Genomic DNA, 25,054 nt, shown 5'->3' with positions numbered 1-25,054 from the left:
TGATATAGACATTTCTGTAAATCTGTTGTGATTTAAATATGTGTGCATGCATGTACACAATGTATATGGTCAATGTCAGCTGTTGATTAGCTGTAAATGTTTCTTTTTTACAAGTACGAAAATATTTGCTGGTTTTCCTACACCCTTTTTGTTCACACTTGATGGTAGATGTAAGCATGTCACCACCTTTAATGTAGACGTTTATCTGACTTCTTTATTTGTAGAACAGAAATGAGGTGTGGTGATAAGCTTTTGACTAAATTGAAGGTCAGTTCATGTTTGTTTTGGTTGGGTCTCCCTGCTGTAAATGGTTTTGATTGTGATCGCTTTTGACTCACATGTTTCACAGTTATTTAACAATAAGGCTAGAGTTTCCCTGAGATCTATGATCTTGCCCTCGGGATTTCAGCGCAGTCTTGGTAGCAGGCTTGTATCGACCCTTGAACTCTTTCTTACAGACCCCTGGTTTATAGAATACTCTGACTGTTTTGCCCCATTTTGGACAAGGCATGCAGTCAGCTGATTCATTTAAAGTTAGTTCTGTGGCAGAGTAAATGGATTAACGAAGGCCTTTGTAGCACTGTTGCCTATTTCTCCTTCCGTATCCTTTTTCCAGGCTATTTTGTATTGTTGTCTGGCCTTTTTATTTTGGGATGGTTAATTTTGTAGCCCTCCTTTCATTGTTTAGAAAAAAGAAAAAAGAAAACAAACCATCTTCCTTTGGTCCTTTGTTGAGCTCTCTTATTCCTGAGCTTTCTGAGAAGCAGAATTTCGCAAGCCCCTCTCTACTATATTCTGCTGCATTCCCCCTCTCTCACATTTTCTCTCACTTTTTCCTTCTCTCTCTCTCTCCCTTTCCTACACACATTTTCTCTCTCTTGCTCTCATACACAGCAGACTTTTCTGAAGGCTACCCCTTGTCGCCCAGCAACAGCACGCCCCCTCAGCGACAGACATCCATGGGGAAGAGAAAGAGAAAGAGAGAGAGCAGGAAGCTCAGTTTCCTCCGTCTGTCTGTCTGCCCCTAAATCTGTCCATCATCTCTCAATTCACATCTCTCTGTCTCTCTCCATCCCTGTCTCTCTCCGCTATCTCTCTCTGTCTCTCTCTTAATGAAACACAGTGGCCAGACTGCAGCCTTTCTCCTCCTTCCAGGGATTAGAGCAGCCTCCCAAACAGCTCAGACTTACGCAACCTTCCTCTTCTCTGTGAGATTAGATGGGATAAGCCTTTTCCAAATAATGTTAGTTAACATTACAAGGGTTTACCCTGGTCTGCTTTTTCACCTTTTATTTTAAACGGCAGCAAATTGGAGATAAGCACTTAATCTCTTCCCCTCTGGCATTCTGAAACTTTGGCTGCTGCAGTTTGGAGAAACATTACATTTTAAACATTTGTGTGAATTTAGGCCCAAATTTAGAATAAAATGAGAGTTATCCAGCATTAAATGTACACCCACTTATTCTTTCAGGGCTTGGCTCTGATTCTGGTTTGTGGAACGAGTGACAAAAAGGCAGGAGAGGAGAGCAGGGTGCTCTCTGCTATCTGTAATAGGTTTGGAGAGGTGATTCTTTGTTTCAGTCAGAGAGAACTTTGTCTTCAAATCCTGCGTCTGAAACATTTAGCGGACTTTTGCTGAAAGTAATCAGAGCAACGTTAAAGAGATATCCCAGCTACAGGAGATTTGCATGTCAGTGGAACACCACAAACACAACAAAGACTTTTCCAGCTTTTAAGTGTCCTATTTTCAAAGCAGCACTCACCCTTTACAAGAGGGACTTCTGCTTTAGTAGATCAGCAGTAAAACTGTTTTGACAAATTATGAGCTTTTTTTTTTTTTTTTTTAAATTAATTTTTGTAAGAATTTCCATTGGCCTATATTTGGTCAATACAGTATCTGCAGGTACATTCCAAAACCTAACATGGATACAAACTGTATACCTTTGATAAAGTTAGATTTCTAATTTACACACAACATCAAAACTATCTTGGAACGAAGATGGAAAAATCAAGGACAGACCACTATATATTTTTAGGTCACAACGGTCATGACTGCAATTAGCTGATATTGTGGTCACCGAATACAAGCAAATGCAGGGGTTCTACTGTGTTGTAAACAACTGAGATTGTGTTGCACTTTTGTGTGCTTTGTATCAGAATGAAAACAAAGCATCCTTGTGTGATAGTCCAAGAATATGCCCACAGTAATTCATCAAATTGTTAGAAAGGTCAGCAATAAGAGGTCTGTGCCAGAGAGTTGACCACTTACATCAGCCATATTTCACAATGATAAAAGAGGAAATGTTGCCATGCCCCCTATGTCCTCAGGACCGCTTGTCTGCCCCATCACTCTTGGCAGTGCTCTCAGATTTGGCCAAAGTTAAGCTAATTTGTCTTTTAATGACCCACATCAGGTCCACTCTCTAAGAGCTCATATCAAAGCACTCAAAGAGGACTCTGTAGAGGTCAGTGGTCAAGAGCAGAGACGGGTACCGGAGACGGAGTCCATTGGTTTTGTCCTCCGTACGTTGTTCTGTGCCAGAAAGCATTCATGTCCGTGTCTGTGCTCGTCAGACTCTCCTCAGACTGTCTGTACTACTAATCTGATGCCTTGTCTCTGACTCTGACTCTGTCTTGCTCTGTGTTTGGGTATTCAGAGTGGCAGCCCACAGTAAGCAGAACCTGATGACGGTGGCCAATCTGGGCGTGGTCTTCGGCCCTACCCTCATGCGCCCACAGGAAGAAACTGTGGCTGCCATCATGGATCTCAAGTTCCAGAACATAGTGGTGGAGATTCTCATTGAGCAGCATGAGAAGGTAAAGGTGTTGGCCTCTGTGTGTTTGTGTACAAGATTCCAAAACTAGTGCTTGAGATTTTAAGACCGATGTCTTAACTAATGTTATGTTGCTTCACATAGTCATATTATCAGTTAAAAACTTAATACATGGACATGTGAATGCAGTTCTTCATTTAACAGTGGCATAAAGTGCTCTGCATCCTGTGTGTGTGTGTCTGACTGTGTGTGTGTGTGTCTGACTGTGTGTGTGTGTGTGTGTGTGTGTGTGTGTGTGTGTGTGTGCGCGTCAGTGGATGGAAAGACTCTTCTGTCTGGTTTTATTGTAGTTTATTGATGTAGAAGCTAGTGTCCAGTAGGGGGAGCCCTGTGTTCTCTCACTAAGTCACATACCCAAAAGACAGTCCACTGTCTTATACTTCTTTCAAACTGATGCTAAGGGTCAGAACAGGGTTACTAGGTTCAACCCATGTTAAGTGAATTCTCACCAAGCCAGTCAACATGGTTTATTGTCTGTGGCCTTTCACATTAGATCAGTGCAGACAGACAGTGAACACACAGGCTGCAGAAGGAGTGGGATTTAAAACTATGTTAAAATGGTTCAAACTGCCACAGTGATTCAGGGACTGTGCATCATGATTGTAACAGCACTCAAATCATAGATCTTGCTGCATATTTTAAGACCAACACTGTGACCTGTTTGGATTCTCAGAATACATTTTTGCATTCCCTCGCAATACAATACACAGAAAAGTGAGTTTATAGAAAAAATAAAAATTATTGCAAGGAAACCTCCCAAAAACCTCCCATGACCATATGATGAGCCTTAAGGGACTCCATACTTTTGCATTCTTTAGGTAATATGGATTTAACTCTGGTCAGACCTTGGTGTAAATGGTAGAACTGGGTATGATTTTGGTCTTTTATTTTAATTTCACAAATGAGTTTAATCTGCTCTAAATGTCACCAAAAGAATGGATGAGTGAGATTAACTCATAATCTGCTACCTGTTCTGTCTACATTTCATAAGGCAGACACTACCTCTTCATTGCATTACACAAAGCGCTCAGTGTTAATTCTGATATTCCTAAAACAAAAGCACTCTAATTAAATGGGAAAGTAGGTAAGTCTGTTTACAAATCTCTTTTTATAACAATGTCTAGACTGTGGATGCCTCATAGCTCACATTTGAGTACATTTCTCTGCTCTATATCAATTTTAATTCAGAGGAATAAATAAAACCTGGCCTCTGTACAGCATCTCATCCATACCTTTCCTTCGGCTTCTGGAGCTCAGAGCTTGTGTGTGGAGTGTGGAGGCAGAGGGGAGTAGAGGGAGATTTAATATTCTGTGCCGTTACAGTACAGTGGGACTGAGGAGAGATGCAGTCTGAGATTCAGAGCAATGACTTGGCAGTCTCCTGCACTGTCGGTCCAACTCTGAGTCTTTTTGTTGCTCTGTTGAACTCTCTCTCTTTCTCTTTTTCTTTCTCTCTCTCTCTCTTTTTCTCTTTCTCTCTCTCTCACTCTCTCTCTCTCTCTTGCACTCACAAACAAACACACCACTCCTACTCTCTCTGACACACACACACACACACACACTAGCTTTTTCACTCGCCCTCTCACACACTCAGACAGATATTAGCTTCTTGTCTGACTCTCCAGGCTGTCGATAGCCCCAGATGCTGTGAGCAGACAGCTCTCTACATTCTGATCCATCTGTGCTGAAGACCGAGAAAGAGACAGAGAAGAAGAACGAGGAGAAGAGAAAAGAGGAAAAAAGTAGAGAGAATCGTTGTGAGGGGTGGAGAAAGAGGGAAAGAGAGTGGGTGTGGGACAATGAAATGGAGGGAAATGAAACAGGAAGAAGGAATTCGCAGGAGAGTGTCATAGGGAAAAAACAAGAGAGAACAAAAGGAGTAAAAAAAGATGATTCCCAGCAATCTCGTATTTCATCCTCTGCTTTCTGCTGTTCTCCGGCAGTGACCCAGTGTCCCTCCCTGTTGAGACCTACACATGGCCATTGGTCTTGCTGGGTCTGGGAAATCATAGCATCATGGTCAAGCCAAAGTATCCTCAGACTAACAGGACACTGTTGTGGACACTGATAGCACTCACACAGATGACTTGTGTGTCCAGATTTTCGGAGATATCCCCAACGAGTGCTCGCCATCTACAGCAGCCTTCTCCGCTCCCACACGCCATTCCAAGAAGGTTGGCCGCCAGAACAGACCTCTGGCTGTGTACAACCCTCAGGTGCTCCACATGCAGACAGGTAAAGCACTACCACAAAGTCATTCCTTTACTACTGTACATGCTGTCTATTTGTCACCCTGCAGCTAAACCCCAGCTGGGGGAGACCCAGAGAGCATTGTATGAGAAACACCAGCATCACCCTCTTCACACGGATTTATCACTTAGGTTTATTCCAGCCTCACCGTTTGGCAGTGGACTGAAGAACTCGTCAAAGTTGAGTCCAGATGGCCTCCACCATCACAGTCATGGTGGCGTGTTACAGACCTAGAGACAGGAATGGATTTGCATTCAGTCATTTCATTGGCTGTTTCCAAACTTGCGCCCTCGCCATCTAACACCCAGTCCCCCAAAACAAATATCAGCTGACATTACGAAAAGTAAAATATTTATTTCCAACTGATTAACTTACTGCTAATCCAAATAATTACTTCTGACACTGGTCAGTCACTGGTGGTATACAAAGAAATTAAATAACATTAGAATTATGTATAGCCTAAAAAATGTTTTTCAACAGAAATGCACCTTTTAAACAGAGGTAGATGGATATGTTCTGTTTCCGAGCAGTTCAGCTGGAAGGAGACTAATAGGCTAAAGTTAATTTTCCTCTGAACAGAAAAAAGTCTGCTTTTATTGTTTTAACTTGAACGTTAATATCATTGATATTGTTGTTACTATTAATATCATGATTTGTTATGCTTAATGTAGGCTTTTCGCCTTTTTAAAATATTAGATTTAGCTAATAATGTAGTGGTTACTATCTACTAGTCACTTTGGACAAAAGTGTCCACCAAATGGCATAAACAGACGTATGATGAAATCCCTTCATCATTACCCTTTAGACATTAGACCAACCAAATAAAATTGTCCTTTGTGCAGTAAGGTTGTGCATAGCCCTGAATATTTTAATCATCTCAAGTATTCTCATAGGAGGAAATTTATCTTACTTAGGCTAACTTATCTTAGCTGACCTGATTGCTAGGATACTGGTGCTTGTGCTTGCTTTTGCTCCCTCTTTGCTAAAGAGATTAGTAGAGGGATGACATTAGATTTGCGTTTACCATACCTTAGCCACACCTATAGCCACTGTTATTTAGTGTGTCTCAGTCAGATATTGAAATAACTTATTAAAGTATGTTGAACATTTTCTTTTTTACTGGCCTGTCAGTCTTGTGGACACGGTCATCTTCGTCCTCCGCCTCACCACCCATATTAAAGAAATTCTGTGGAATTCTAATGTTAAACAATGTAATGATGTAGAAGCTAATGTATAGTATAATGATCACTCTTGAAAAATACATGTACATCACAACAGGACGGGCATGTCTTGTACCAAAAGCATTACTTGCTGAGTTCAGGATTCAATTTACAATTAATTTCTATTATATTGCAAATGAAAGGACTACTTATGGAATTAAATAAAAAATCTGAATTAGGGGCACAAAGCAATGGCAGCACTCATGCTTTCAATGGGCATTATGGAGACCTCCTGGCACTCTGAACGTTGGGATGTCTTTTTCAACTCATCGGAGCGTCCTTATGAGCCATATGATAAAACATTATGATCCATTTATTATGCCCCCAGCTGGATGGACCACTGGGGGCGCAAGTATAGGATCTAGTCCAATAGCCACTGTCTACAACAGACTCTAAAAACTGAAACACACATGCACGCACGCATATACACACACACACACACACACACACACACACACACACACACACAGAGGGAGATAGAGAATTTAATCAACAGTGGGGGTAAATCCTTGACTGGATTTACATTACAATTAATTTAATAACGGACAAAAAAAGAGTGATTGTGGCCTGCATTAAAGAGGATTGAAACAATAGCACTGCTTCCTAAAGCATGTCAAATCCATGTAAGAACACACACAACACAGAGCAGTTTCTGTTTTAATCACCTCGTATTGACTCATCTGCAGCCAAGATGGATAGGGAAAAAGTGGAACATTTACTTACACATACACATACACACACACACACACACACACACACACACACACACACACACACACACACACAGTCAGGAAAGCTCTTAGTCATTTCCTCTCCTTCCCTCAGTGTCATGCTGTATTTTTTAGCACATCATTGTGTTTAATATCCTCTGGGAGTGAGCTCTGAAAGCCCCTGGGGCCTGTGGACAAATCGACACATTAACCACTAAATAACTCTATTTCAAGAATACAGTTTGGCTAGTATACTTCAAGTCAAAATACTATATGTCTATACGTCTGCTATACATTTAAGTTATTTACACACCTACAGTATGTCCAAAGCCGAAGCAAGAGTTGGGAAATGCCATACAGTATGTGTTCTCCTGTCTGCGTGTCATTGTCAGATGAAAGCTGGCCCTATAGAAAAGGGCAAAAAGAGTGAGTTCGCTCCAGCCCTGTGGTGTTATGCTGCTGCTCTGTGGTTCCTGAGCTTGTGCTGTCTGTGTGTTCAGTGTCTGTGGGGAATGAAAGTGGCTCTCCTGCTCCTGATGAGGCATCTCTAGGCAGCAACGAGTCCGTCTCCTCCTCACACTCCTCTACGGCCTCCGGCCCCGGGACCCCCCCACAGAAGGCCAAGAACCCCCACGACACAAGCCAGTGTACCCCCAGCCCAGACAGCCCAGGGTAAGAGATTACGCGCTGCGTTTGGGAGTGGATGCTACTCCAAAGGGGCCATGCTGAGATTGTTAGTCACATGTGCATTTTGTAGTATGTCCGGTACCGAGAGTTCATGCAAAGACTCATTTCACGTCTTTTTTTTTTATCTGAAGCAAATATTTGTTTCTGCAAAGAGCAGGAAGAGAGAGTTAGTTCATTATTATCTGCCAATTCAAGGGCAACTGCTTTTAGGAAACAAAAACTGGATTCTTTTCACCACACACAACTGTTCTTGCATCTTTTACTCTTTCTCCCTCACTCTTTTCATTACCCTCTCATGCCATCTATTATTCTGTCTGTCTGTCCTGTCTGTCTGTCTGTCTGTCTGTCTGTCTGGTGGTCTTCCATCTCTGCCCAGCCCTTGAGAGTGACTTCTAGCTTCTAGCTGCAGGGCTTGTGCTGAATGCTGATGGTGCAGTAGAAATTGGTCCTTGTGCTGTCATACTGCAGAGGCACCTTGAAATGAACTTATTCTCCTCTCTCTCTCTCTCTCTCTCTCTCTCTCTCTCTCTCTCTCTCTCTCTCTCTCTCTCTCTCTCTCTCTCTCTCTCTCTATCTATGTGTCGGCCTGTCTCTTTCTCCCTATCTGTCTGCCTCTCTCTCAATCACACACACTGTCTCTCGCTCACTGTCATGCAAGAGATGTTGAAAAGTTTTAGAGGGGAAAAAATGGAAGTACCAAAACTTTACCTTTGGAAAAACAAATCTTTCTGGACACCAGCCAGTCATGGCAGTTCCTTAACAATATATCTAGGGGCTTGACTCCTCCAGCCAACTAACATTATGTAACAGCCATCCTCCCCGTGTCTCCTCTGGTGGAGGAGAGACGGGATTGTCGCCATGCGGCACAATAAATCTGACTTCTCATTTGCAGGCAGGACAGGTGGCTGTGCAGTTGGCCGTGTAAACGCTGTCGCCATGGCGCCATGTTTATCTTGTTTACCTTTGCTGGGGCGGCTGTCCTTTAGGGGAGGCCCTCCGTGCTGTGTGTCAGCAGGTGTCAGGCCGGCAGTGTTCCCTTCTAAATCTCTCCCAGTGTTAGCAATGATGTGCCTGCGTCTCAGGCTGCTGTGGCCAGCTCCATTAAGCCATCCTAGCGCCACCTGATGCTGCTAGTTAAATCTGACTGCCGTTGTTGTACTTGTTGGGGTGTTTTGGAGTGTGTCTCAGAGTTGTTTTCAACCTCAGTAGTTTCCAATAAAATACTGTATAATATCAATATACTGTATATAAGTAAGAGTTGTAAAACGTTTGAATATTCTTTTAAAGCAAATGTTTACATACATGCATACGTACATATGGCCATTAGTACATACGTGGTAGGTCTTGTATGCTGTGGAAATTATTCATTGCTGCGACTACGTCGCTCCATCCGGCATCTTTTGTCCTGTGCAGTGTTGCCACAGTTACCTTGAAAAAGTAATCTGATTACTGATTACTCCTTTAAAAAGTAACTTAGTTACTTTACTGATTACTTGATTTTAAAAGTAACTAAGTTAGATTACAAGTTACTTTATTAGTTACTTTCAGCAGCTGCTGACAACACCCCCCACCGCCTCAACATAAAAATGATAACCGGTTTTGCCAATACTCACTATACTGGAAGTGCATTTTAACATCCCAGCCTAACCTACTTAGATACTGAAATTCAGATGTTTGTTCAATAATGTCTAGTCAGTACACCAAATAAGGAAGGCCTATTGATATAAATTGTGATGTGATGTAGATTTTGTAGTTTGGCCTTTTCATGTAGCCTTGGCAATTAGCCATCTAGTAGTAGGCCTGAGTAATATGCAAATGAAATTACACTTGTTAAAGTCACCTCAACAAGTCTTTTGCAATCATTTAACCTGCCGTGAGCAATGCTAAAGTCAGTGTTACAAACAGTGCAGTGTGCAAGACTATCATTATGTTTTACTCTTATGAGACAATTGGGTACACTTTTTGTAGTCTGATGTGAAATGGGTCTTAAATGTTCTTTTTGAGGGGCACTGACTCTGCCATGACGCTCTTGTTCCTAGATACACTAACTGAACTGATTAATTAAGTTCAGGAGAAAAGAGATATAAGCTAAGCCCACCTACACTGAAAACTGATTGGTTGATTTAGCAAAATAGACCATGCTCTCTGTCTTGGATGCGCTTGCAGGCACACACGCACACTCCTCTCTCTCTCCCTCTCCGTTGTGTGCGCGCTTAACGCAGATGCACACGCGATTTGAAGTCCGGTCTGGCTTGCGTGCTCTTGTTCGCTCTAGGTTCCGGGAGATTTTATGTAGGTAATTTGCGGGCGTCAGGATATCAATATGTGGGAGACTCCCAAAACTTCGGGAGACTTGGGATGTCTAGCTAGACAGCACTTTGTCGCCAGCACAGAATGTACAATGTACTGTAATGTAATGTTGTCATGTTTAGCTGACACAAACTCAAAATAATGACTGTATAGATAAAAATAATGACTGTATAGATAAAATGTGCATCTCTCTCCTTCCTCCATTGTTTACGTTTGTGTCGCTGCGTGGTTTTACACGCGAGTTGTCCTCATACTGAAAAGGTTGGCATAGCCTACATGACGTTAATCCCCGAGACAAGAAGAAAGCAAAGAATATATCTTTTTACTAAGGAAAATGACAAAAATAGTAACGCACAGTGACTTAGATAAGTAACTTTAATCTGATCTAATCTTTGTACTGTTCTTCCTAGGCTTCTTCTTGTTCTTATTCTTCCTTATAACGCATTTAATGCAGCTTCAACCGTTTAACGTAGAAACTTTATTCAAACTGTGTTGCGTAGGTCTTACTTAGGACATGGGTGCTTTGTATTTTTCATCTTTGTAACTTTTATACTTTTTAAACTATTAATTAAAAACTATTAAAATGTCCCCATTGACTTAACATTGCGATTATGACATCACAATACGGCCATTAAGCAATAGAGTGTCCCAGTGACGCCACTTCCATTTGCCTCCATGGGACCTATCTTTCAAAAAAATTTGAACGCCAGTCTATGGCGAAAAAGAAATTATTTTCTGGTCCCGGTTGACTTGTGCCTTGAATTACCCATATGATGTTTGTCAATTTAAAGACACATTTTCATGTAAAGACATTTGCAGTTTGTTTCGTAACTATTGAATTACAACATTGTGAAAGATCGTAATTCCAACGACTACAAACCCATCAGTCGCGCTAGTGACGTTAGCTCATTCACAGCCACACTAGATTGTACAAGCATACCCGCAACAGGTCTTAATTGGGCTTTCCTTGCCGATGAAAATACCATGAGTCAGAGGATTAAACACATCAGGTAAGTTGTATTTGTCCATAGACTGTACAGTAGATACTGTTAAGTGACATAGCAGGCAGCAAGATGCAACCGTTAACTAGCATAACAGCTAATCTTATCGTTAATTACGTTGGTGACGTACATCGTTCGAGATGAGAGATGTAGTCCACTGAGCGGATTTGCACAAAACCAACATAACTTTTGAAGTCTATCGAACAACAGTACTTTCTTGACGTAAAAAATTATCTTTTAAATTCACACACATCATATGTAAAATTTGTGGCACAATTCAAACTGGACCAAAAAATAATTGTTATCTCTCCATTAACTCCCGTTCATATTTTTTTGAAAGATAGGTCCCTTGTAGTGGAAGTAATACGGAAGTCACTGGGACACTCTATTAGAATCCTATGCCAGGTGGCCAGCATGCAAAGCATACAAACTGGCTCTCTTAAGACTACACATCCTGTTCAACTGCTTCCTCTGCCAAAAACTGCTTCAAAATAAAAGTCCTCACTACAATAATTCACTGTTAAACAATTTAACCCTTTAAACTACTGAACTTTTTAACTTTTCAGCCATTGTAACTGTCACTTGTCATCAACTATGACTCCTACCAACTGTAGCTAGTTAGCATTGTTAACATAGTTAGCATAGTCAACATTTTTAGCAAAACTGCTAGAAAACATTAGCTAAGTTAACGAAGTAGCATGGTTAGTAGGGGTGGGCGATATGGACATAAAATAATATCTCAATAATTTTTGTATATTTTATGAATAGCATCATTACAATAATAACCAATAACCTAACCTGTGACTTTTTAACCAAATCAACCAATGCATTGTCACTCTGACACATTTCCAATTCTACCCCCACTTGTGTGTGTGGCAATGACATGGTCTAGCCAGCTACATTAGAGAAGATGAATAGGCCTAACAGTTTCCCAAGAAAAAGTCTGAAGCTGAAGTTCAAGAGCAGTTTAAGAGCAATCATGTAGGCTAGCATTCCAAGTTACAGAATAGAAACTAATGTGTTAGCTTATGGCTAATGTATATGATAAATCCCCTAGAGATGCTAACGGTTAGCATAATCGGTAAACGTAGATACTTAGAGCGAACTTCAGTCCATTTACAAAAGAGTTACATGAGAATAGTTCTTTGTTTACAACTGACTATTAAAATACTCAAAGGCTAATGTTTTCTCTCCATATAATACCGTGTGGGAAAAAACGTGACTGTCTCATCAATGCTACTTAAACAGAAGTAGCCCCATAAAATCCCTAGTAGGCTACTCTCGCTGCACAAAATAAACATTTGGCATGCGTGTGACAACGTTGTTGTGACCCACGTGACACTTGCTCTGCTGCAGCCAGGGGCTTCTCCCGCATACACCTCCTGGGAATGTATGAGTCTTCAATGCGTGATTTTGAGTGTGTGATTTTGAGTGTTTTTTCCCCATAAGTAATTTAAATACTCGATAATGTCAATTTGCACATCGTTAAAACAACAATCACGATATTATCGCAGACGATATATATCGCCCACCCCTAATGGTTAGCATAGTTAGCATTTTTAGCAAAACTGCTAGAAAATATTAGCTAAATTATCTAAGTAGCATGGTTAATATAGTTAGCATAGTTAGCATTGTTAGCATTTTTAGCAAAACTGCTAGCAAACATTAGAGCCATTCCAACTTTCAGTTATCATCAAATATCTACTTATACACAGCCATTAAATTATTTGAATATCAACATTCAATAAACTTTCAGTCTGTCAACAACTTTTAAACTATTTACGTTCAACTTTTAAACGGTCTACTTTTAAATTATCATTAAACTATCTATCTATTAAACTAGCTGTCTATCAACAACTTTTAAACGGTCTACTTTTAAACTATCAACTTTTATGAAGCTATGCAATACCACCATGTCTATCCTAGCATCACCGTAGTAACCATCTCTGTATTATCTATTTTAACTATACATGATATTTTACATCACAACTTTTGCATTTTCATGCACTGGTAATTCCTTGGAATTGCATTTCTAGTTCTTTTTCTTCTTCTTCTAACGCAGTTAATGCAGCTTCAACCGTTTAACGTAGAAACTTCATTCAATCTGCGTTGCGTAGGTCTTACTTGGGACAAGGGTGCTTTGTATTTTTTTTCATCTTTGTAACTTTTATACTTTTATAAACTATTAATTAAAAACTATTCAAAATTTCCCCATAGACTTAACATTGGGCTGATGACATCACAATAGGACCGTTAAGCAATTAGAATCTTGGGCCAGGTGGCCAGGCCACCTGCACCAACTGTCAGTTTCTCAGGCTTTAAGCACACAATTTCATTCTTTTAAGACTACAGATCCTGTTCCACTGCTTCCTCTGTCCACAACTGTTTCAAAATAAAAGTCCTCACCACAATAATTCACTGTTAAACAATTTAACCATTTAAACTATCCACCTATTTAACTGTTCAGTCATTCCAACTATATTAAACCACCACCTACCTAGCAACCAACATAGCAACCACCTCAAGTACCCTAGCAACAGCCTAGCAACCATGTCAAATACTCTAGCAACAGCCTAGCAACCACTTCCACAGTTACAATGTAGCAACCAATGTAGGCAACCAATGAGTTTAACCTAGCAACCAGCGTAGCAACCACCACAACTAACCTAGCAACAGCCTAGCAACCACCTCAAGTACCCTAGCAACAGCCTAGCAACTAATTCCATAGTTACAACCTAGCAACCAATATAGCAACCAATGAGTTTAACCTAGCAACCAGCATAGCAATCACCACAATTAACCTAGCAACAGCATAGCAACCACCATAACTACCCTGGCAACAGCCTAGCAACCACCTCAAGTACCCTAGCAACCATGTCAAATACCCTAACTGCGGCCTCTTTCTCTATTCCTAAACCGCTTTCCCCCTGCTCACTCAACTCAGCAAGTTATGGCAGCTCGCGTGCAGCCCTCTACCTTGCCTTCCGCTACTACGGCTTCTTTCTCTTTTCCAGTTAATCAACCCTCCCCACTTTTCTCTTTGCCTACCCAGGGTGCTGCGCAACCTCCTCCCCCTTCCCCCGTAGCAACTGCGTTGCTACCTTTTCCCCTTTCCCCATCATCTCCCGCCGGCGCGAACCGCGTTCGAGCCCATGTTCGAGCCCAGCCAGGGACCGCGTCCCTGGTTCTCCCTCACCCCTCTTTCCCTGGATTGGTGCCACCACCCTATAGGCTACCGTCTCGGCATCTCATCTGAGACCATGTCGACATGAAATAGTAATACAATATAATCTATTGTATATCTAATGTAATCTATTGTATATCTATTGTAATCTAAACCTATCGACAATACTACCACAAATGTAAAAATACATTAAGCTAATGCTAATAATTATTTTAGCCACAAGCACTTCGCGATGGAGCATACAGTGTGTAAAAATTGTATTTGGGGCTTTCTGCTATATGAGAGCTATCGGTCTACTATTATTCCAAGTCATTATCATGGGAAATATAATGTTCAGATATGTGTCACATTATTATAATGCCATTGTATAACAATCCTCATAGTAATAGGTATATTTTAAACTTTTCAAATGTATTTATTTGTTGCTTTTATTTTTCCTTCCAACTTGTTGAGGCCCCCCTGGCACCCCCTCGCGGCCCCGGCCCCCACTTTGAAAACCACTGATCTATGTGATGATCACAAAATGCATTTAAGGGAGCATCGCTTTACCCTAACTCAAGGCCGGCGTTGGCCGTAAGGCAGCTGATACACAGGAGCTGTTGCTCTGTCGCTTATTGCCAAGAGGGCAAGGAAAGAAATTTGTCTGGGAGTTTTTTTCGCCTTCCTCGGTGTTCAGAGAGTGCCAGCATATTAAAGTCCTTCTCTAGCTGACCAAGGGAGCACCTACACCACCGTGTAGCTCTACTCCGTTACTTTTCTAGCTGAGCCTTGGAGCACCCGCACCAGCGTGTAGCTCTGCTCTGTTCCTCGGCATCCTCTCTAATAATGTGTTGCTACTCATAACTTCTCTTGCCGTTATAGCTACCGCAGTTAGCTACAGCAGCCTATTTTAATTGCTTAGGCCTTACTGCGTGTTTGGGCTGTCATTTCCAACATCTACTCTCTCCTGCAGTCCTATACAATTTGGCTAATTACTCTTTCCATCGCATGGATAGATCCCCCCTCCAGACTACGGACGCTCCGTTACTCACTTCTGGATTCAAACGCAGCTCAACGCTGTTCCTACGCAAATCGGAATCCCAGCAGGCCGTTACTCTACTCATTATTTTATGGTGCAGCCACCAATGCGGCAAATAACGGCCTGTCCGATCAAGCGCTCAAAACTCTCGGCCCGTGGTCCTCCGACGCCTATCACTCTTATATCAGATTAAGTCTCTCTGATCTGAGGAAATTAGCGCACCTCACACTCTTCCGTTGCTGCCAATAGGGTCCCTCATCTTTAACGCATTTTTTGGGGTGTATGGCGGAATCCTGCACGACTCCTGCCTGCGCAGTTGATTCCTGCACGATCCCGCAAATCACTTCAGGACCCTAGCCAGAGACTTCGCCAAACATGCTTTTCTATTATGCTATTATATTATCTCTTTGCATTACAGAATGTGAATTAGTGAAATGGCGTTTATAAACGGAAGTTCGGGAGGAGCATGACTGAATTTGCCACGCCTCCTTCAATCAGACCGGTTATTTATTTGCAGTTTGCCTCTACCTGCCGAAGTTGCAGCATCGGCGTCACTCCACTTACAACCCACCACCTCCCCTTAAGCCTCCCGTCTTCCATAGTTCAAGAATAAAGGGGTGTATGGCGGAATCCTGCACGACTCCTGCCTGCGCAGTTGACTCCTGCACAATCCCGCAAATCACTTCAGGACCCTGGCCAGAGACTTCGCCAAACATGCTTTTCTATTATGCTATTATATTATCTGTTTGCAAATTACAGAATGTGAACTAGTGAAACGGGTTTAACGTAGTTGAACACGCACATGAACAGAATCTCTCCATGTTCTTTGCTTCGTTCACACATGAGCTAATTTATATAATGCCCGTCCGAAATACTAGGAGGGGAGTAGTGTAAGAGCCACCTAAGTTCGGAGTTCCAAATGTCAGGAGATGTTGTTCAGATATACGGCCAAACCGCTTGATATCCACAGAACATGCAGACTTACATCTATGTCTGTATCATCTGTGAATGTGTGTTTGGTGCTGGATTCTCCAGCATTTGTTTTTGTGACCAGGTTATGTTGTGGCCCTTTTTAACAACACAATGGCAATGCCATCTTTAAGTAAGGGATAATGTATAGAACGCCGGTCATTATTGGGAAAATAAGGGCGAACCGGACCCCGACACGCAGCGAAGGGGTCTTGTTCCGCCCTGAAGTGACTTATTTTCCCATTAATGACCGGCGTTCTATACATTATCCCGCTTATTACACGGCTACTTGCCAAAACGAAACAATAAACTCCCCACGATGTGACTCTTTAGCCTACATAGCCTAGGCTATAGCCTATTTGTCACCATTTCATCGTGGCTTTTGGTGAGAAACAAATAGTTCGCAACAGCACACGCTGAACTTGAATTAAACATTCTTTAGAACACAGCTGATCAACCGTCTGCTTTCACTTTTGAATGAAGTTAAATGTAAAATGTAATGCCGTGTAAGGTTTGAAAATTAGGCTCTTCAATTTATTTACATGTTTGACATCTCTGCCAATAATTATGTAAACCATGTCTGAGCCATGGGTCCAGTTTTCCACGTGGACAAGGTCAAGACTTTTGTGTCTGTCTTCACAGTAGGGCCGTTTCCATTACCGGAACTGAACTTGGTTTTACGGGGCCGTTTGTTTGCGTTTCCTTTAGATCAGTGGTTCTCAAACTTTTTCTTTCATTCCCCACTTTGATCAAGGGGGCATTCTCGAGCCCCACCTGTCCCTCATCACTCTAAGAAAGTGGTAGGTCAAGCTTAAAATTGTCAAATTTATTGAAATAATGACAAGTTCTAAATATATCCTCTTCAACAGAGTTAAAACCAGCTGGTGCTGCAGATATAATAATAAATAAATACATAACACACATATTTCTGTTTTCCAGCAACATATTAGGAAGCATAGGCCATTTTACAGCATTGTACAATATATTCAATGAAATACCAACATGCTGCATTAAATGGATCCATAATTCAGTCATACTGAGCACTGCTGGTTGGGAAATATTTTTGAAATAGACTTTGCAGGGATGTGATGTAGGCCTACTGTTTAATACATGGGATCACAAGAGTGCCTCCCAATCAGACGTTTCAGTGATTTCGCTCAGAAATCTCAAAGGCATAATACTGTCTTGATTGAGGCGCCTGTCCCATACTCAAGTTTTTTTGGTGAATGCAGTAATCTTATTTGTTAGGTGAGGTAGGTGCTTGTCTTTGCCTTGTAACTGGACATTTAACTCAAATGTCTCGCTAAGATATCAAATATATCGCTAAGATAGGCCAGCTTCGTCAAGAAATGTTCATTAGTGAACGTGCTTGCAGATTCAAACATGCGCTTTTCCTCCAAGAAGAGGCGACTCAGAGCTCAAACACGCGCGACAGCACTTTACCTCGGGAAAGCCACCTTGCCTTGCTGTGAAACAGTACAGCCTTTTGGTCAGCTACCATCTCTTCGCTAAGTGCAGAGAATAGACGCGCTTTTAAGGGCCGGGTTTTGATGAAATTCACCACTCACAACAACGTTCAAAATCTCATGTATGTCGGGAATAACTAAGCTGCCATGACACGAGCGCTTCCCTGTGCATAACACAGTGCGTCCATTGCGCATCGGGTGCTACCTGGGCCCAGGCTACAGATAAAAAAATAAATTAAAAAAACTCCTGTTTTTCACGTCAGTTCGCGCCCCACCTGGCATGTCTCCGCGACCCAGTAGTGGGTCGTGACCCACAGTTTGAGAAACGCTGCTTTAGATGAACCGCTCTGTAACGCGGCGTTCCAGGAACTTCTACTGGGCTGAATGAAGTCCCTGCTTCGGGGTGTGAATGAGGTGAGAGTGGAAGGCAACAAGATTTTTTTGTTTGTTTTAAACCCAGCAAGGCAGACGTCAGTTACAGCTAAATTAATTACAGGTTAGACTTGTTGGTTAGCTTGTTAAGTTGAGGTCGCCAACACGGGATGAACAAATATCCGCTAAAAATAGTTTTTTACTGGTTAGAATTTGATGGTATATTAATTTATCAAGTAGGTGATAATAATTACAAATGAAACCTACATATACAACATGTGGTCTCTATTGACTTCAGTTCCATTTGAAGGTATTTGCGTAAAATAGCTAATGCAAAAAAAAAAAAAAATTCGCCTGCGAGGAGGATAAACTAATTTAGGTAGTAAGAATGTTTACATGTAGGTTACTGTCTCTACACGTAAGTAAAATTATAATAAAGGATTTAGCAGAGGTGTATCAGTGTGGAGAGAGTATTTGCTGCAGCTGCTATGCCATTTTAGTTAATCTAATTAGTATCACGATCTTGCAGCAAAAGCAAATAGGTCCTGTAACAAACTTTCAGAGGCTGGCAAGTTCAAACAGGGTCCTTAAATTCCACTGGAAAAGCAAGGACTGAGAGGACCGAGTGAGAGCGGGTTCCTGGACAAGTTCCTGCCTCCAAGGTTTTACCCCGAACGCCCATAATGAAAACTCGCTTATATAGTGTTCCAGTAGCCCCGTTTACATGGAAAATTGTTTTGTTATTTCGATTAAACTATTCCGAAGGAAAGTCTTATCTGTCATCTTCACCTTGCTTATAATCAAGAAAGATGATACCAACATATTGGTTCTGCTGTGGGCAATGTGGAGAAGACCGTGACGACAAGTAGCTGAACATTTTGTGGGTAGGCCTAATATTACAGTATCTTTAGACCTCTTAGTTTGCTACCCCTGCCTCCTCCCAAGACCAATGGATGGGGGTCCGCAGCAAGGACTGGTGGCAGAGAGCTGCACTCTCTGAATTTTCCCATGTTGAATGGAACCAAAACCAAACATGTGCAAAGATTCCACCGCCAGCAGACAACCCAGTTGACCATATACATAGCTGTTCAAGATCGGAATAAGAAAGTGGTTGAAAAATGGTTCAGTCAACGGAACTATTTTTACTGACTATTAGATGAGATTAATTTTCTTTGCTCTGGCATAATTGTAATTAAGGAAGCAATTTTTGGCTAAAAAAAAGTTTTCTGTCCTTTTTACTTAGTTGCTAAGTATAGTAAAATTATTTTCATTGCTATACCTGCATTCAGAAAATAAATTGAATGATTATAAATCACATTAGTTGTGTACATTTTGGAAAAATGAACTTTAAACTGGGCAGTTTTATATTAGCTCCTTTGTTTGCTTAGTGTGTGTGTGTGTGTAGGGGGGGGGGGGGGGGGTGATGAGAAAATGTGGGTGAAAGTAAGTCTCCATGTGTGAGAGAGATGGATAAAAGTGAGAGAGAGAGAGAGAGCGCTGGCAGCAGGCCTGTGTCAGAGGGTTAATGTGAGTCTGTGCTGCACTGCAGTGAGCTAGAGACTCCTGCTGCTGCTGCTCACCGACTGCAGAACCATTAATCACCCACACTCATCTACTGTCCCAGCCGTCTGACGCCGACTCCCTCTCCCTCTCTGTCTTTTCCTCTCTCTCTTATTCTCTTATCTCGTCTCTCTCCTCTGTTCCGTTTCTTTTGTCTGCCCTCTCTCTCTCTCTCTCTCTCTCTCTCTCTCTAACTCAGTCCTTCCATATTTGTCTGCCTTGCTGTCTCTTTGATTTTCTGTTTCTCCCTCAGTCTCTCCTCCCTGCGTTAACTAAGCCTCTCTCACTCCCCTGGGCTCTCTCACCCTCTATCTCTCTCTCTCTCCCGTGCTCTCTCTCTCTCTCTCTCTCTCTCTCTCTCTCTCTCTCTAACACTCCTCTACCTTTTCTTTCTCTTCCTGTCTTCTTTGTGTAAGGTTGGTTATACATGCATACATGCGTATGTATTGGCAATATTTTAGTAGAAAGCATAGCAGATTCAAACACAGTACTTTCATGCACAATTCCGTCCAAGCCCATTACCTGAGCCGTGTTAGTTAGAGCTTTCTATTCTTGACATTTGGTCTTTATTATGTTCACTTTCTTATGAAAGAATCTCACCGGAAATCATCTCGGTCTGGTCTACAACAATTTCAGGTTGGAGCTGTTATTTGAACTGTGCAGATGATCAGAAAGGAGGATGAGATATATATATATATATATATATATATATATATATATATATATATATATATATATATATATATGCAGGGACAGAGAGAGAGCTGCAGGGACAGGGAGGCAGACAGAGGGCAGAAATGAAGATGGCATATTAAATATGCCTCAGCACTCCAAAGTGGTGTAAAACCAAGGGTGGAAATTAAACTTTATGGCAAAGATTTTGTTAATGCAGTGCCCATTTCTACAATAATCATGTCAATCTTAGAACACTCAGCTTTTAGGTTCTTGTCTATTTCAGGCATAAAATGTATAATGATGTGTGCTACAAGAGAATGTTAAATGATCGTCTTGTTTAGTTTAGTAGTGTGCGGTGGTTTGGGCTTTTCTAGCTGCAGTGAGGGCACGGGAGATGGGAGAACAAGAGACAGAGGGGAGGGAGTGAGCCAGAGGTGGGAGGCACAGAGAAGCTGAGTCTGGAGGCGAGGCTACTAGCGCTGAGTCTGGAGGCGAGCCTAGTATCGCTGAGGAGAGGCACTAGCTCTGCTCGGATGAGGGTCACGTTAAGAGTGCTACAGTGCCACTACATACACATTAACACACACATTCTCAGTAATGCTTTCACTTTCACATACTTCTTCTTGTCTGTGCGTATCTGCTTATATCATACACACCTAAACCTGCGCATCATGTTAACGTCCTTGTTTGTGAAGTATATTTTACTTAGTTGTTATGCTCTGAGTACCATGAGACTATTTTGGCTATTTAAGGCTATTTTGTTCTCAAGGTACTCTGGATAATGTTTTAATACGGTGCAAAATATTTTAAAAAGAGTTTTTTATCAAGTGTACATGTAGATTTAAAGAATTGTATTTAAATTATTTTATCTATATCAAACATTATGTTTAAACTTTGTTTTATTTGTTTGTTTTAATTATACCTTTTTGCCATGATCTGGCCATATATGTGAATTAAACTAAAGTGACTACTACTACTACTATGTAAGTGTGATGCACAGCATGTGTTTGTGTCTGTCCGAGGCTACCTTTGCAGCGGACTGGAGGAGGTGTGAGGTTATGTGGTCAGCCTTGTGAGGGTTGTGTGTTTTGTGTGTAGGCTGAGCTCTGCCAGGGTGTCGTGGATGAACTCGGTGTCAGCTACCCCAGCAACACCCCAGGCCACCCCCAGCCGAGCCCCGAGAGGAGTGACGGACGGCGAGCCGGCCGAGGAGAGGTGAGTGGCGTCCCGTGTGGGCAGAGCTGCACCAGTGCCCCACATCCCAGTGCCTCCAGTCAGAAGGAGGGCAGAAATGGGGCCTAGCCAACACAGTGTGAATAGAAGGCTGATGTGGGCTTCCATGGTCTTTTCTACTGCCTGCTGTTCTATGCTGTATACAAGCTGTATGTTTTAATTTAAGCCTGTCTTGAAGACACTGCATTCCTAATCTACTTGCTCATCATTCTTTCCAAAGTGTTATTTTTTTTTTTTAAATCCTTTATACAAAGATCCCATCAAATGATTTGACAAATGTATAGATGCTGTCTTACGGGTTGTCTAAATCATTTGCTACCAAATAGTTTCATCCAAATATGTTGATGTTGATTATGGTTCTTAGCAGACACCTTTAATATAGAAAATATATACATGTGGAATAGTTGGTATTTGGCTGGAGACTCCAAGGCCTGGCTCCTCAACCCCAATTTGGCAAAGCTGTGCATTTTAATTTCTGTCTGATTCAGACATGCCACATGTCCTTATGAACAGCCTAATTAGCGTCCTGTTGCAGAATGCATTTATCATTGTTTGAAATGCATGAATTAATGATTACACTTTCACAATTGGACTACTGGGATGCTGAACACAGCACAATAAAACTGTTCCACTGAATAACATGAGAGAGGGTGTGTACTATGAAGCCTGACTCCAGGTCTACATATTCCATATTCTCTGTGTTGGGGAGATGAAATGTTCACACAAACCCCAGTTTACTCAGAAACAGGATGCAGCCAAAAAATGTGGCTTATTTTATCCATCACTCCCCTGCTGTTTTGTTGTATGTAAATATTGTCTGCCTTGGCATTCATGGCACCGAGCTGTCTGTGTTTGTGTGGACTGGAGGTGTTTGGGCTCTGCCCGTCGCTGAAACACAGTGTTGTTGCTCCCAGGAAACACATGAAATATTTATCAGTCAGCCAGGTAACGAAAGACGATTTGTTCTTAATAGTTCCCACTCTAAATCATCACTTGTGGCAAGATCTATGAAGCATACTGTAAATACTTGCTCTGACATTGAGACCCAAATTGATCTGGCTTTGACATTGAGATATTTAGTGAATGTAAACTAGGACATTTAGATGATTAACTCCTCCATTGACTTTATTCCTAGAGCACAATGACCTCTTCTGAGAAGGATGCCCATGCTCAAGTCAGATGGCTTGATAATCTAATGCAGGGGTTCTCAAACTTTTGTGGGCCGGGGACCCCTCATGGAGTGGAAAATTCTCCCCTCATAATCGCAACACATAAAACTTAACTTAATCATGTAGCTGTATAGCCTTTTTTTCTGTTAGATACTTATGTTATATGTATTCTAAAAACAGAGCGCTGATACCACAATAGTCATGTTAGCAAACTTTGACAGTATGTAGGATTTTTTTAAAGGATTGTTGTTTCTTTGTCAAATGTAGGCCTATTGTGTTGAACACATAGTGTTTGCTTCACATAACAACATTTTGTTGGTGGTTAATTAATAGTAAAGTGTTTGACGTATTGATGTAACGTATCAGCAGATTAATTGGGCAAATACTGATACTGTAGCATTTTTCGTCATATAAGACAATTTCATATTTTGTAGCAAACTTTGTCAGGGACCCACTGACAATCTGCTGGGGACCCCACTTTGAGCTCTAACCAATGATCTACTGTGTAAAGGATGTTATGCTAGTTGGAGAGACAAGGGGCTTGAGGTTTCTGGATGCTGACTTTAGGGCTTAAGAGTTTGTGTCAAAAGGTTCTAGTAGAGACTAAACAGTCGTACAGCCTCTGAAAACAATTTCAACATTCACAGGAAATATGCACATGCACACTCGCATAGATGGTGGTGTGTGTGTGCGCGTGTGTGTGTCTGGGAAGAGGTTAGGCAGGCAGACTTTTTTTTGTAAATTGAACACATTGATTACCCAGAAATACCCAGTAGGCTGCGGTTGTTGCATGCAAACACAACACACACAGACACACACACAGGTCCACAGTGTGAAGCATGTCTGTTCTGCTGATTGAAAGCTGGGCTGTAAGGCAGAGTTTCTCCCCCTTACTGATTGCCTCCATTCCTCAGTGTCAGCCAGCGGAGGGCCAAGGCCGTCTACCCCTGTGAGGCGGAGCATGACTCGGAGCTCTCTTTCCAGGCCGGCGCAATCTTCCACAACGGTGAGTGTTAGCCCTGCGTTATCACTCTACCTGCTCAGCCCAGCACAACACAACACAACACTGCACGGCACAGGAGGGGACAGGACGGGAGGGGACTGAAGAGGAGCGGACAGCATGCTGGGTTATTGGATTCCACAGGGACTGGGACACAATGGTGGAGAGGAACGCTGCTGCTTAATCAGAGATGGAAGAGGTGGGATGGAGAAGGAGAAAGATGAGGGGGAGGAAGCCTTCACACCACCCTCCACATGTGCACACACACACACACACACACTCCCCAGATCAATCTCGGAGTGACAGGGCGGAGTTGGAGAGTAGGAGTTTCTGGGGTCTTATCTCCCGTCCCTATTCCCACAGCAGCCAGTAGCCAGGCCTCTACAGGTGCCCACTGGAGACGGGTCAGGGGCTCTTCCACACTCAGACAAATCACAGTTGCCTGGTCACTGCACAATGTGAACTAATGAAAATGCAGTCATCTTCATCATTAACTGCGGTTTTTCTAATTAGACAGTAACAGATACTTTTTTCCATACTGGGACATGGTGGTCAAAAGTCGGTCATTAAAAGCTATGAACATGTGCGCTCGGTAAGAGCCATTAAAAAGCACTTGCTTTATGTTCTGGTTTAGTGTCTGGCAAGTGTCTGACTAATGCTAGTGCTTTTTTTTTTTTGGTAGTCAGCCTTGCGATGCCATCTAAGTGGGACACACTCCACACAGGGGATGTCAGACCTCATATATGGGAGACCAGGGATGGTTATGCTTGTACCACTTTTTGCTTCAGCGCCTGTAACTCTTTAAACACCTGTAAACCTTTACACATAGTAGTACCCACATTTGTAAACTATATATGGCTCTGATTCAAGCCTCTGCATCAATATCCCAAACCTCATGAGTTGCTGTCAAATGCCAGGACACCCTAACTCCACTAGCAGGCTAGGTTGAGGTACAATTGAAATCCGCTTCCTGTTTGAGTGAGGAGTGTACAGTACGCACATGTGTGTGTCTTCTACACCTTCCTTTGGGCCTGTGTGTAATGAACACTGTAGTGCAATACACTGCTTTAAAGATGCACACGTTTGTGTTTGCAAATGCTTTCATTCATTATAATGCTAACATTTTCTTGGCGGGTTTTAACACTTTTGAAAAATATATTTCTTACATAATTCTAACTGCAACAGTATCAAATGCAAATCAAAATGTATAATTGATTAAAAAACGTTCTTATATTGTCTGGTCATACATGATATTTATCTCAACATTATTAGGTTATCCTAATATTAGTGAAAGTGATGCTGTAACAACTATGACTTTGTTGCAACCATCCTTGGTCTCCCCTACCCCATGTTATACCTTACAGTATGTCAATGAAAGAAAAACTTGAACCAGTCA

At 41.9% G+C, this 25,054-nt stretch overlaps 1 protein-coding gene across 3 annotated transcripts in view; it reads left to right on the top strand.

Moving 5' to 3' along the window:
* Positions 1-25,054, top strand: part of arhgap10 (Rho GTPase activating protein 10) — a 63,804-nt gene that overhangs the window by 37,314 nt on the left and 1,436 nt on the right. For all 3 annotated transcript variants that reach the window (XM_042066873.1, XM_042066882.1, XM_042066893.1), the window contains 5 exons: positions 2,658-2,817; positions 4,934-5,069; positions 7,515-7,686; positions 21,355-21,471; positions 23,573-23,664. In XM_042066873.1, coding sequence (XP_041922807.1) covers positions 2,658-2,817; positions 4,934-5,069; positions 7,515-7,686; positions 21,355-21,471; positions 23,573-23,664 — 677 coding nt within the window. The remainder of the gene's footprint in view (positions 1-2,657; positions 2,818-4,933; positions 5,070-7,514; positions 7,687-21,354; positions 21,472-23,572; positions 23,665-25,054) is intronic.

The sequence above is a fragment of the Alosa sapidissima genome, chromosome 1 (genome assembly GCF_018492685.1).
Source record: "Alosa sapidissima isolate fAloSap1 chromosome 1, fAloSap1.pri, whole genome shotgun sequence".
NCBI classification, from domain to species: domain Eukaryota; kingdom Metazoa; phylum Chordata; class Actinopteri; order Clupeiformes; family Clupeidae; genus Alosa; species Alosa sapidissima.
This window is presented reverse-complemented; position numbering and strand designations above follow the sequence as displayed.